The sequence below is a fragment of the Monodon monoceros genome, unplaced genomic scaffold (genome assembly GCF_005190385.1).
Source record: "Monodon monoceros isolate NGI ecotype Baffin Bay Population unplaced genomic scaffold, NGI_Narwhal_1 Super_Scaffold_7, whole genome shotgun sequence".
NCBI lineage: Eukaryota > Metazoa > Chordata > Mammalia > Artiodactyla > Monodontidae > Monodon > Monodon monoceros.
This window is the reverse complement of record NW_021703784.1, coordinates 47,864,515-47,879,722: the sequence shown is the minus strand read 5'-3', so window position 1 is coordinate 47,879,722 and position 15,208 is coordinate 47,864,515. Positions and strand designations below refer to the sequence as shown.

The 15,208-nt window shown below is 37.2% G+C and overlaps 1 protein-coding gene across 9 annotated transcripts in view; it reads right to left on the bottom strand.

Moving 5' to 3' along the window:
- The window catches only part of CCDC90B (coiled-coil domain containing 90B), a 52,166-nt gene that overhangs the window by 14,060 nt on the left and 22,898 nt on the right, over nt 1–15,208 (bottom strand). For 5 of the 9 annotated variants that reach the window (XM_029207100.1, XM_029207102.1, XM_029207101.1 and 2 more), the window contains exons 2-4: nt 7,193–7,312; nt 4,464–4,567; nt 291–392 (exon numbers count right to left, since the gene is read on the bottom strand). In XM_029207100.1, the coding sequence (XP_029062933.1) occupies nt 291–392; nt 4,464–4,567; nt 7,193–7,312 (326 nt within the window). Of the gene's footprint in view, nt 1–290; nt 393–4,463; nt 4,568–7,192; nt 7,313–11,855; nt 11,935–15,208 lie in introns of those variants that run through there. The other 4 variants (XM_029207106.1, XM_029207107.1, XM_029207105.1 and 1 more) reach the window with 3 other exon arrangements.

Here is a 15,208-nt window from a genome sequence, read left to right as displayed (position 1 = left end):
TCAGTTCTGAGAACATTATTCTGAACTACACTAGAAATTTAATAAAATATATGTAGATCAAAGATTTCCTTTTATGTGACCTGTTTAAGATACAACTGTCATTCTTTAGTATGCAAGAAACTATGATGTATACATAGATTAGGTATGGTTAAACATGTATAGTTTTATCTAAAAACTTGCTAATAATTATTTAATAACCACATGAAATTGTTTTGGGGTCCTATTCTTCACCAAGTAGAATACTTATGAAATCAGTTATTTTATTAGTAATAAATTGAGACTTGCATCACCTGGTTCTCTGCTCGCAGATTTGCAAATTCACTTTTCTCTAGGATGACCATGTCTTTCCTGATGGAGTCCAAATGAGCCATTAACTGTTGTACTGTTATTTCCTAAAATGAAAAATTAAAATAACTGAGTGATGCCATCCCATTGCATGGAATTGTTCATGAAAATTTTAAAAAATTGTCTTGCTACAAGGTATAATGTTGCTTGGCTAAGTAAAAAACAAAACAAATGAAACCTATATATCTGAAATATCAAAATTAAAAGAAGTAGGAGATTCAAGGAAGAAAAGTATTTCCCAGTGAAGAGAAACACATGTCTAGGTCTTTTCAATGAAAGAATCCCAATTAAATTCTTACTTAACCTCCAAGAGCTCCTCAGCAAATACTTTTTTTTGTTTATTTATTTTAAAAATATCTACGTGGGAAAGTTTTTATCTTTCATTGCTTTGTTTTTTTTTTTTTTTTTTTTAATTTTTATTTTTTGGCTGCACGGCTTGCGGGATCTTGGTTCCCGACCAGGGATCGAACCTGCACCCCAGACAGTGGAAGCATGGAGTCTTAACCACTGGACCGCCAGGGAAGTTGATTTTGAAGGATCTTCTACCATCAGAAATTTCTAGGATACTGAATAAGACTTAGAAGTCAGGTAATAAAATAGAAGTATGGTTTAAATAATTGTCAGTATAACATAGTTTGGTTTAAATTCCTGAGTATCTTTCCTATATTTGGCACTACAAAGAATTTGTGAAAGAAAAGGTGGCCCCTATCTGATAGATTTTTTTTTTTAAGTTTTTAGTTAACACCTCCATCACCACACAAGTTCTTTCCTTCTTTTTTTAAAATTTATTTTATTTATTTTTGGCTGTGTTGGGTCTTCATTGCTGCGTGTGGGCTTTCTCTAGTTGCAGTGAGCGGGGGCTACTCTTTGTTGTGGTGCATGGGCTTCTCATTGCAGTGGCTTCTCTTGTTGCGGAGCACGGGCTCTAGGTGCGCAGGCTTCAGGAGTTGTGGTGCGCAGGCTTCAGGAGTTAGCGGGCTCTAGAGCACAGGCTCAGTAGCTGTGGTGCATGGGCTTAGCTGCTCCGTGGCATGTGGGATCTTCCCAGACTAGGGATCGAACCTGGGTCCCCTGCATTGGCAGGCGGATTCTTAACCACTGCACCACCAGGGAAGCCCTATCTGATAGACTTATAAACTTTTACTTTGCTAGGGAGGGATATTTTTGTAGAAATGATTTAAAGCAGTCTCACAAGGCAAATATAACGTTAACCACTAAACTTCTCAAAATCGTGTAGCTTGCTGACTCATCTTTTATCTCTTTTTAATCAAAAGAAAAAGTAGATGAAGGTGTAACCTTGAAAAAGACCCTCTATAACAGGGTTTATAAACAAAACAGAAAAACCCAAACAAGAACAGAATGACTAGTGGAACTCCCATTTTGTCATAGTTTATGGCTAGGAGTGCATTGTTGGGGTTACAGTCCTCCACTGACCACAATATGGGTGAGAAAGGCTATTTCAAAACTGCCTTGACATTTAGAAAACAGAGGCTACAGTAGTTCCAGATGCATGGCTACAGAATGACTCAGTCTTCAGAGGGTCTGGAATGCACACATATTCTCTAAGAACAGCGGTCAGATGGCACAGCCACATAGACTGGAGGTTAAAAATGTGAGTTCTGGAGTCAGGCTGCCTGGGTTTGAATCCAAACGCTGCCATTTACTATGAGCCTTTGGGCACATTATTTAGCTTCTTTGACCTCCTCTTTGCTGAAATAGGAATAAAAACTACCTATATCTTATAGAGTTGTTTTGAGGACTAAATGATATAATGCATGTAAAATGCTTACAGTAATACTTGGTGCACAGTTAGCATTCGATGAATGTCATGAGACAGGTGTCTAATGGCTGAAGCAGGACAGTGTGACTCCAATGTTTTGATGTGGAGGGAGTTTTGCTTTAAATATTATTCCTATCATAAAATTAAAAAGTATTTTTTACTGTGTACAATAGACATCCCTGACTCTAATTCTTTCCCTATCCCTCATCTATATTATTGGGGAGGGAGGTTCATTTTCTTTTATGCAGTTCTGCTTGAAATATTCATGAGAATTACCTCAGAAGTCATACAGAAGTGGCCTCTAGGGGTTGTCGGTCTTGTTCCCCCCAAATATCATTATGAAGGAGTTCGAAGACATTAACTATAATATTATTTTTGTTTAAGTCTTTAATAAAATGTTATTTTATTACCAGAACTACATAGAGAAGAGTAGAAAATGTAACTACATACTTCTTATAGACTCTGAACCTGAGAATAAGGAATTACTGTACTGTGACCCTAAACTCTTTCTACCTCCCTTTCCGCCTCTAAATAGTTTGGGACTCAAAAAGCCTATAAGATAGCACGTATGTCCATCTTCAAAAACTTTAAGTGGAAAAATTTAATACAGTCAAATCTATTCAAAGTGTGATCATTGTAACTACTGTGGCGCCACCAGAGAATATGAATGTTATCAGACTATAAGCAAATTCAGAATATAACCGAATTCTCAGACTGAGCACACTTGACTTAGCATGGCTCTTTCTGAAGTCATCAGGTATGAAGCTTGTTTGCCTCATGGCCTATGGCTCAAGGGTGGAATGGGATTTTGATTTCATACACCAGTAATAAAAAACCCAAAAGTTCAATAGTAGTGTTCCTACATCCAGTCCTGCATTTTGTGTGTGTGTGTGTGTGTGTGGTACACAGGCCTCTCACTGTTGTGGCCTCTCCCGTTGATGCGCAGGCTCAGCGGCCATGGCTCACGGGCCCAGCCGCTCCGCGTCATGTGGGATCCTCCCAGACCGGAGCACGAGCCCATGTCCTCTGCATCGGCAGGCGGACTCTCAACCACTGCGCCACCAGGGAAGCCCCCAATCCTACATTTTAAATGTAAGATTAAATGGCCCTGGCAGCATAAAAATTCCTCAAAAAACAGTTTTAATTCACTGATTATATTGCAGAGAAACTTAAAAATCTGATTTAAGAGTACCATTAGCTCTTTCAGGATAGCTCAAAGGTTTGGGGCGGATTAAATGAGTGGCTTTTTCTTTGGTGGATTTAATATTAATAGTCTGTTATGATCCTGAATAAATTTAGCTAAAATAATACACATACAAATCTAAAGTTAAGTTAAATCTAGGGGCTGAATGCTTTTAATTCTAAATACATAATTATTTGGATATTACAGAAAAAATCTTTTAAAAATTTCACTCTTTCATGACCTTTGAAGTAATGACATTTTATGCAAGAGCTCCTAATTTTATGTAAGAAAGAAATCCTAATATTTCTCTGCTGTGAAATATTTATCTGAAGAAAGCCTAAATTTAAAAAATTAAAATTAAAAAAATATAACCAGAGAAAGAAAACAGATTCTTAAACACAGTAATTAATTCATGATTGACAGATTATGAATTATTATTCTACAGTTAAGTTCATTTAGCTTATTCTATCCTTCATATAAAATTATTGCTTTTTGTCCATAGCACCACAATGACAACTCTTGCAAATTACTGAACCTCTCTGATCCTTTCTTCAGTGGTAAAATAGAATAATTCTACCAACTTTTCAAGGTTGTTAGAGAGATTAAATAAGATCATATATGAGCAGTCCCCAGCACTGCCTCTCACTTCTTAAGTTCTTAGTAAATGGTATTACTTGGCGTTTAAGGATTCAGGTATCTGGTCAGATTAAAGCATCTTAGGTGATTTATGAACTCCTTCCCAGGCATGTATGTAAGTCCCTTCCAGCTTTCCAACTTTGTGAAAATTAACCAGAACATACACATGACTGCAGTAAACTGGTCAGCTCTTCTACTGTGGTGGGCTTTCTATGTGGAAAAAGTTGTTTCACTAACAACCTACCACCATCCCATGACTCAAATAATATAATTATCTTACACAATGAAAGATCTGACAAAATTTTACTCTTTGTGTTACCATAATTTTGTGATGACTATTCTAACTCCTCAGTCTCTCTGGATACTGACTTTGCTACACGTTTTTCGTTTTTGGTTCCTTTAGAGAGAATAATAAGGAAGATGCAGGTGTGTTTAGAAGGTGGGTGGCTAAACAGAGATGCAGTTATGAAAATAATTGTCTAATGAAACTGTCAGAAGTGATAAAAATGAAAACATTACCTGTTGAGCTTGAGTGACCATCTCCTTATAGATAGTATCGAGGCTGACATTTGATAAAATGGTTAATGCTGATACAATTGTTTCTGCTTGTGCTTTGTCAAATCCTACAAGCGGCAAATAGGTATTTATATTTTTTAAAAAGTGCACATCCTTCTCAAAATAGACAGCTAGAATAACTTCTATCATTTAAATTTTCATGCAGTTGACTCTTGAACACACGGATTTGAACTGAGTGGGTCCACTTAGATGCAGATTTTTCTCAACAGTAAATACTACCATACCACACAATCTGTGGTTGCTTGAAGCTGTGGATGTGGAATTGCGGATACAGAGGGCCACTATAAAGTTACATGCAGATTTTTGACTACACAGGCGGTTGGTGCCCCAACCCCTGTGTTGTTCAAGGGTCAACTGCAGTCTTTTAAAAAAATGGTTATAATTAAAAATCGACAGATTATGCTAAATTACTCTCTAAAAAGCACTCTCCAATTTTAATTCCACTGATCCATTTCCCCACATTTACATCAACATGGGTATTACTAGTCTTTTTTGAGTGCATAATTGGCATTAAAATGGTACTGCATTATTATTTTAATTTATACTTAAAAGTTGCATTTCCTTGATTAAGCATCTTTACATACATTTATTGGTAATTTATTTTTCTGTGAGCTGTTTATGGCCTTTGTCCATTTTTCTATAAAACTGCTTAACTTTTCTTATTGATTCATATGAATTCTTTGTATATTAAAGCAATAGGCTCACTGTCATATGTGTTGCTAACATTTTTAACCTTACGGATCATATCCTTTGATACACAGATTTAAATAAATATTTCTGTAGTCACATCTGTCAGTCTTTACTTTTACTTTCATTGCTTTTGAGTTTTGTCTTGCTTCCTTACTCTAAAAGTCAAAAAATATTTCTATATTATAATATTTTTTGTAGTCTGTCTTTGTTTTACATTTAGCTTTTAATCAATCTGGAATTTATTTTTCAGTAAGGGAATCTATTTTTTTCCAATGGCTAGTCATTTATCATAGCTCATTTATTAAACGGTCCTTCCTTTCCCTAATTTGTAATGCCTTCTTTATTGCTTTCTAAGACACACGTTTCTGAATACCATTCTATTCCATTAAATCAACTCTTCTATTCCTATAGTTTCATATACTTTATTGTTTTTTGTTTTTTGCGGTACGTGGGCCTCTCACTGTTGTGGCCTCTCCCGTTGCGGAGCACAGGCTCCGGACGCGCAGGCTCAGTGGCCATGGCTCACGGACCCAGCCGCTCCGCAGCACGTGGGATCTTCCCGGACCGGGGCACGAACCCATGTCCCCTGCATAGGCAGGCAGACTCTCAACCACTGCGCCACCAGGGAAGCTCTTCATATACCTTAAATAACTGTTTTGACATCTGGTAATTTTTTGTGACATTCTTTGATTTTCTTTTTTTTCTATTCTTAAACATTGTGCTTGTACTTCCACATAAACTTTAGTATCAGCCTAGAAACTACAGTTGTTTTTTTACATAATTGGAATCATTCTGCACATGTATCTTGAGCATTTCTCACATCAGTAAATACTCTTCAAACTATACCATTTTCATGACTAAAATATTCTATTTTATGGATGGCTCATATTTAAATAGTGACTTTTTTTTTTAACATCTTTATTGGAGTATAATTGCTTTACAATGGTGTGTTAGTTTCTGCTTTATAACAAAGTGAATCAGTTATACATATATCCCCATATCTCTTCCCTCTTGCATCTCCCTCCCTCCCACCCTCCCTATCCCACCCCTCTAGGTGGTCACAAAGCACGGAGCTGATCTCCCTGTGCTATGCGGCTGCTTCCCACTACCTATCGGTTTTACATTTGTTAGTGTATATACGTCCATGCCACTCTCTCACTTTGCCCCAGCTTACCCTTCCCCTTCCCCATGTCCGTAAGTCCATTCTCTAGTAGGTCAACGTCTTTATTCCCATCTTGCCCCTAGGTTCTTCATGACCATTCTTTTTTTTAGATTCCATATACATGTGTTAGCATACGGTATATGTTTTTCTCTTTCTGACTGCACTCTGTATGACTGACTCCAGGTCCATCCACCTCACTACAAATAACTCAATTTCGTTTCTTTTTATGGTTGAGTAATATTCCATTGTATATATGTGCCACATCTTTATCCATTCATGCAGCTCAATATCAAAAAAACAAACAACCCAATCCAAAAATGGGCAGAAGACCTAAACAGACATTTCTCCAAAGAAGATATACAGATTGCCAACAAACACATGAAAGAATGCTCAACATCATTAATCATTAGAAAAATGCAAATCAAAACTACAATGAGATATCATCTCACACTGGTCAGAATGGCCAACATCAACAAATCTACAAACAATAAATGCTGGAGAGGGTGTGGAGAAAAGGGAACCCTCTTGCACTGTTGGTGGGAGTGTAAATTGATACAGCCACTATGGAGGTTCCTTAAAAAACTAAAAATAGAACTACCATATGACCCAGCAATCCCACTACTGGGCATATACTCTGAGAAAACCATAATTCAAAGAGTCATATGCCACAATGTTCATTGCAGCTCTATTTACAATAGCCAGGACATGGAAGCAACCTAAACAGTGACTCTTAATTGTTCATAATGGTGATGTTGTCTTGACTAGGTAATTTGTTATGAGTGCTGTTGATATTCTTTCAAAAGGGACCCGTGTTTCTCACCATGAGTTTCCAAGTCCTGAACCAATGCATGCGTATCAAACGTTAATTTCCTTTGTTCTAAAGGAGTTATGTCCACTGGCCTCATATCATATCCTTCCTTGGTTGCGGTGGTGAAGAAATCTGAAAAGAGAAGGCAGGTTTTTTTGTAGTAACTAAGAGAAGCGTCACATTTTAGCTTCTAAAGCATTTCCCCCCATCTATCTGTAATACAGTTCCAGCTCTTCTACTTGGGAATTCTGTAATTTCAAGCAAGATAAAGGATTTGTCTGAGCCCCTGATTCTTTTTTTATTTTGGCCACGCCGTGCAGCATGCAGGATCTTAATTCCCTGACTAGGGATCGAACCCATACCCGCTGCATTGGGAGGGCAGTCTTAACCACTGGACTGCCAGGGAAGTCCCTGAGCCCTTGATTCTTTTATTTGAAAAGTCTCTAACATTATTCTGTACGTAGTAAACATTCAGTAAATGTTTGCTGTCTTTTAGTATGCCAAAATTTTAAGAGTCAGTCTAACATCATAACATAATATACATCAAAAGCTTTGGGGGGGACTTCCCTGGTGGCGCAGTGGTTAAGAATCCACCTGCCAATGCAGGGGACACGGGTTCGAGCCCTGGTCTGGGATGATCCCACATGCCGCGGAACAACTAAGCCCGTACGCCACAGCTACTGAGCCTGCGCTCTAGAGCCCGTGAGCCACAGATACTGAGCCCGCATGCCACAACTACTGAAGCCCATGCGCCTAGAGCCCGTGTTCCGCAACAAAGAGAAGCCACCACAATGAGAAGCCCGCACACCGCAACGAAGAGTAGACACCGCTCGCCTCAACTAGAGAAAGCCTGCGCACAGAAACAAAGACCCAAAGTAGCCCAAAGTAAATAAATAAATTTATTAAAAAAAAAAAGAAAGCTTTGGGTATTGCTGGCACATCTCTAATTACTGGAGAGCAGAAACTGTCCAGCAACTCTCCTTCTTGCTCAGAAGTCTTTCACAGAGCTGTGATAATTTTTAGACATATACCCCCGTCTAAAGTAGCTTTCTGTCCTCCCACTCTTACATATCCACAGTTTATTTCCTACACAGTTCTCAGTTCTAATCTGAATTATCTTGTTTACTGCTTGTCTCTCTGAACCAGAATGTAAGTGCCATGAGGCCTGGACTGTGTCTTTCTTCTGTATCTTTAGTACCTAAAACAGTGCTTGGCAAATAGTTGGCTCACAGTATTTTATTGTTGAATCAATCAGTGAATCGGATTTTAAATCCGGAAGTATTTAGTGGTATCAACACAAAAGACCTAGGACATTGTTCTCATTTTTGAAATAAATGTCCTATTTCAATAAATTCCCAATTTTTAACCTAGACACAGAATGGTTCTTTTCTATCTACTGCTGATGAATTTATTAAAAAGTATTTTCTTTGGGGGAGAACTCTGTCTATATACAACTTTATTGCCATTACTATGTATTATGTGAAATAACTGCTAATTAGTATAAACTACTAATCAAACACAAGGTACTATACTAGATACTTTATATACTACCAAGGCATCGTGGTATTATTCACCTTTTTAGATAAGAAAATCAAGCCTAGGAAAGGTAAAGCCTAAGCTTTTGCCTAATGTCTTGCCTAAGGTCATAGAGTCTGGCAGAATCAGGATTCAGATCCAGGTCTTCTGACTCCAAATCTCATGCTGTCTTACCCCATGCTGTCTTTTTTATCCTAAGCCACTTAAGACATCTAGGTACTTAAAAGACAAAGCTGCAACCTCAGGTATTACTTTTCTGCTAGTATAGTGTAAGGCAAATGTGATTCCTTCCTATATAACTTTCTAGTCAAGAAACATCTGAGTGCCAGGCACTGTGTTAGGCACAGGGGATGATGAGCAAAACCAGACATAACAGATGTCTTCATTGACTTTATAGACTAATAAACAGGAAACAGATGTTTTTAAAAAAAATCTAAACATAAACTCTAAATTCAAATAATGAAAGAGTAATGTCTAGTCCTTTATATTAATTCATTCAAGTACTCAGATGAATTCTGGTTAACCAGAAATAAAAGGAAGCAGATGTAAAGGTGGATCAATTTTGAACACACACACACTCATTAGCACAGAGGTCGGCAATCTTTTTGGCTTTGAGTGGCATCTAGAGGAGTTAAGCAGTGTGCCTGTGGGTCAATATTGAACCTAAGGAGGGAGAGAAAAAGAAAATTAGAGGAAAAAGAGGGGCAGATTTCTATAACAACTGCATTAGGAACAATGATTGGTACCCTTAGTTACCTATCCTTGATTAGAAGTTCATTCAGTTGATTAGAAGTTCAGTCTTTTATTTGGGGTTTAGGGGAAAAAATCAGTAATAATATTTATACAATATGTTACTATTTTCACACCTGTTACTTTATCCTTATAATTCTCATGTTGTGGATGAGGAAAACAGGCTCAGAGGAGCTAAGTAATTTGAGATCTTATGGTCTCAGAGCAAGGCATATTAGTACACAGTTCCTCTGACTTCAGTCAACAAACTCTGAATACCTTCCACAAAGAGAAGCTTCCTACTTGTAGACTGAAAAAAAAAAAAGTGCAACCTAAAAGTTGAGAATTATGTTTTATTCAGTGGATTTTCTGACGACTTAAGCCTGGAGGACAGCCTCTCAGATCGTCTGAGAGACTGCTCCGAAGAGGTAAGGGAGGAGCCAAGATATACAGGAGTTTTGCAACAAAAACCAGGTAGTTGGAACATCAAAAGATTACTGTTAAAGAAAACCAGACATCTCAAGTTAATGAATTTAGCGCTTTACTATGTATGGGAAGATGCAAGGGTCTGGGCTCACTGAAATCATTCCTTTGATATGCACCTTAACTATCTAGGACCGGTATCCTGCTTTTCTCCACCCTGAAACCCCTCCGAGTGCACAGCTGAGGGTGGCTGCAGTGGCTGGTGGCTGCAGCATCCTTCGTTTACTGATATGGCAGGCAACATTTTTCATCCACAGTGCCTCGCCTTGCTCATAAATCCAACCATCATTTGGGAAGCATTTCATGACCAATTTTGTCCCATGGTGCTAGGAAGGCTCATTCCTAGATCAGGTGAAGATTCTGTTGATAGGCTATACTCAATGTGTTAATTTTTGGATTAGGCCCTGTTGATAATCTAAACTTCTCTGGATCACCTGTCTTACTAGTCTCTTTTGATCCAGGAAATGTTTTCCCTTGTTGCTTCTTCCCATAACTAGAGTTGTACTATTACAGTTATTTTATGTAGGTTATGTATATATAATCAACGGTCTGAAGACTTTTAGCCATCATTAATTTTGCTGGAGACCTGGTTACACATTGGGTAATGCAAAAGACAACAATTTTTTTTTTTTCCTGGCCACGCTGTGCAGTTTGTGGGATCTCCCCCGACCAGGGATTGAACCTGCAACCTCAGCAGTAAAAGCTTGGAGTCCTAACCACTAGACCACCAGGGAATTCCCCAGTAGACAGTAATCTTATAAAACAGACAGGATGTAGGTAACACAACTAATACAGCTTTATACATTAATAAAGTCATAGTACAGCAGAGACAGAAAGTATAAACAAATTGAAAACAAGGAGAACAAATTAAAGCAATGATTAGTATAACTAGTTGTAATCTGGTTGCAATAAACCATCAAGTTCACAGGGGAGCCAGCTGGAGAAGCCAAATTCTGGAAGGATCAGGCAGAGAGAAAATGATATATATTTCATCTTTGTTTACAAAGGTATACTTTATCAACTTGTTGTAGGTCATAGCATAAGAGGAAAGCTTTTCCTGTTTTCCTGGAAAACAAGGATTAAAATCCAGTATATTTCAGAAAAAGTGATAAAATTATAAATCATATTCATCAGTTCATTTAGTCTCATGTAATTAATTCCTGAAGATCTGAATGCAGTCATCAGGTCTCCCACCCGAATTCTGTAATATCTTACCCAGTTCAGTGGTATGATCTGAAAATTATCAGAAACTTGTATTTGTCAAAAAGTCATTTTTACGAATCTTCTTTAAGATCTTCATTTTATAAAAGCATCAGAGTAAAACAATGATTGTTTACAAACGACAAGACTTAAAATGGCACAGTTAAAGATCTGATTACAATGCAATTGACAAGAAACTTGGATACTTATGTGACATACATTTTAAGATAATTAGACTTATGACTGATAACTTATACCAGGGCACATCAGATTTTTAGGTATTCCATATAAATTTTGGAATATCTGTATTAATGACATTTATCTATACACTATAACCTATGGTTCATCTCCAATCACTTGATGATGCTTCTCAAGTAATTTAACATACCAAATAAGCCTAATTAGTTTAATATTCTTCTCTGAGATGTCTCAGGGTTCCTTCAAAGCATCCCAGAGTTAGCTGGAGGTCAAAAGAACTTTAGTTAGAATTTCGTATTTGGGGGACTTCCCTGGTGGTGCATTGGTGAGGAATCCACCTGCCAATGCAGGGGACACAGGTTAGATCCCTGGTCTGGGAAGATCCCACGTGCCGTGGAGCAACTAAGCCCATGCGCCACCACTACTGAGCCTACACTCTACAGCCTGTGAGCCACAACTACTGAGCCCACGTGCCACAACTACTGAAGCCCGTGTGCCTAGAGCCCTGCTCCACAACAAGAGAACCCACCTCAATGAGAAGCCCGCACACCACAACGAAGAGTAGCCCCCACTTTCTCAACTAGAGAAGCCCGCGCACAGCAACGAAGACCCAACGCAGCCAAAAAAAAGATGTTAGCGGAACTATTAAAAAAAAAAGAATTTCATATTTGGGATGTTTGTCAAAAACATCAAAAAGGTTTCAAAACACTTGGTCAAATAGGATCATAGGTTATTGTGAAACAGTACTTCAAAAAACAAATACAGATCACTTAAAGGCAAAGAAACTCACACAATCTGTTTCCAATAGCAATACTCCAAGAAAACTTTGTTCTCTTAACAAAGAGAGGAACCAAATCCAGTTTTGCACCAGCCTACTTTTAATAACAAAATCCATTTACCTAATTAAATTTAATCTAATCCCAGCCTGACTATGTACAAAACTCCTTTTTCAGGGCTCCCTTTCTACAGAAAGTCTACTTTCTACAGAAAGTCTCCCTTCTAAGACTTCTTGTATACGTATTAGTTTATCCTATATTTTTCCATCCAAAAATAACCAGTTCTAGGACAATCATTTTTTCCCCTTAACAAAATGTATTTTCATTCCTCACACCTTCTTTTGCTGAAAACACCCATCCTACTTTCCTTGCATATTGAAATGTTCCCCTTATTATTTTTGGTAACTTTAATTACATATTCCACCTTTAACCCTTAAAAACCTTACTCTCTACCAAAAATCGACAATCAGCAAGTAACTGTAAACTGTCATACCAGCATTTCCTTATTGGAATATCCTATAACCTCTAGAAACATATAACATAATTTCTTTCCTCAATGTGGTATAAGATATGGGTCTAATAAACCCAAACATCTTTAGTTTCCCTCTCGTAAGGAGACAAAAGTAGGTAAATTTAGATCTGTTCAGCAATTAGTGTTCCAGTATTTTATCTTATTTGAAATGACCTGGATATTCAGTGAACTGCCATTTAATTTAACTTAGCAAAACTCAACTTACCAAAAATCTGGAGAAACTATTTAAATAAACATACCCCAAACATAATTATTCCTAAAGGGTTCACCTAAAAACTCTCATCCCATTCCCCTTTATTTTATAACTTATGAAAATACTACCATACCAAGTTAAAAAAATTTTTTTTTTTTTTTGCTGACAAACTCTGTAACAGAAATAACATGAACATGTTGACCTTCGGTAAACTTACTTTTATTATAAAAGTAAGATATGTCTACATTGATTAAACCAGCAAACTTAAGCTAGCTTTAATACCAGACGTTAATTTAATATTGAATATTTCCTAGATCATGTGACCCTGAAATTCCTTCCGGCCAGTTTCTTTCATATTTAGAAATATTTAATTTGTAAGCACTTACTTTTAAGTCAATTAAATAGAGCTCTTTATAAATTTAATTTTGATATTATTTCCCAGAGATAGAGATATTTCATACATATAATGTCTACACAGACACATAAATAGACAAATTTAGAGATCTCATAGCTTCACTTTAAAAACTTAATTATGATTCTTGTACTACAATGTAAATTTACTAGTTATTTATAACAGTTGGAGTAAGTTAAATTTCTTTGCTCAGATGACAAAGGCTTTACTATTTGTGGAAAAGACTTTTAATATTTGAATTTGTCCTTGATAAACCCTTAAGGAGGCTATGAATTAGATTTTGGCTGAGGGAGCCTTTCCAGTGGTTTGAGTTTAAAAAGGCCACTTTTTTCCTTTTTCCCTCGTTGGTTTCAGGTTCTGAAACCTGACTGAGCTAATTAGGTTCAGTCTCAGATCATTGTGGGCTGTACTTACATTTCTGATTTATAGAGATTTGCAAGACAAAGATGTTGCTTTTAATTCCACAAAGAACGGGTCTGTCACCTAAATGACACCAAATTAAAAGATTAATTTGCCCAACTATGTTTTCTTTAATTTCCTTTTTTATATCAGTGAGAAGATTTCCAACTAAACTGCAATTTGGGAGTTCTGTGTTCTAGGATTTCAGGGCTTAATTTATCATGCCTTCAAAAGCTTGCATAAGGCATTCAACAAAGGCCCTCTTTCTCAGTTTTACTTTATACTGTATGGGCTCAGGTAATGCTACTGGTTTCCTTTAGCATGTTTAATTAATATTTCCTTAGGAGCAAATTCATACGCCCTGCCTTATAATACCAAACAGGGGAAGCATTCACCAGCAAAACATGTCTATTCCACGATATAATTAAGCAAAAGAGATGTAACCATCTTATATAAAGCCCACTTAAAATGGATACACTTTTATAAATTTTCATCTCAATTCTATCAACTTTTATTCTTTTAACTTTAGTTTCCATGAGGACTCAATCAACAAGTGTAGGTCTTACAAGGAGTCCTAAAAGCCTTTCTTTTTATCCTGACCATTATATCTATTTTTGTATAAAACGCTCTGGGATCCCCAGTGGGGGGGTTGAGCCAAGGGTTTCAAGCCCTTTTCTCAATCTTTTAACTTTATTGGCCTGTTGCCCCAAGTAACTGTTGGTCAGGTATCTGAGTGTAATTTTCTTCCAGCCTTTTAAATATATAAATACATAAATATAAACAAACAAATAAAACACTGAGGTAAACAGAGTGGACTTGTCTGGGGCCCTGTAATGTTGGGGACAGCAAGGGATCCCTTTGGCCCATCCAACCTCAGGTAGTGCTGTATCAAACCTTTGATTTAATCCCATTAATTTCCATTTTATTTACTCCATTTAAAAATAACCATCTAAAGATTTCTTTATTAATTTGGGACACTTCCCTTTAAAATTTCCACCTGGTTGGGAAAAAGTCTCTAGAATTTCCCTTCAGTTTTTTTCCCCCTGTTAATCAACCTAGTTAACATGAATTATTCTAATGTTTTTAGTAGCATCTGTAAGACCCACTGAGGGGAAGTGGAGACCACAAACAAGGCTTCCCAAACCATTTGTATTTTTGGTTTGTTTTAAACTAAGGGAGTTTCTAGGTTAACCATTGCCAACTAAAAACTGGCATTTGCCATCTGCCTCTCTAAGTATTAAGTCACCAGCCACTGCAGTCACTGACCTTCAACACACCCTGAAAGGAGTTCAGGGCGGAGATCAGGAATGAGGCACTCTGTGCTCTGGGAAAAATTGACAGAACAGGCCTTCAGATAGTTAGATATTTTCAGGAGAAGGTTTTATGAGCCCAAATTCTTGTATCTTTTCACATTTAGAAAAGCACTAAAATCATCAAGGGAGACATCTGCTTCTCATGACCAGCAGTAACCTTCTGCAAAAATGTGTGCCGGACTGCACATAACCCCCCCGCTTCACTAAAATCATATATATACTGACCTTTCCCTCCACCTCTTTGGAGCAGTTCCTCA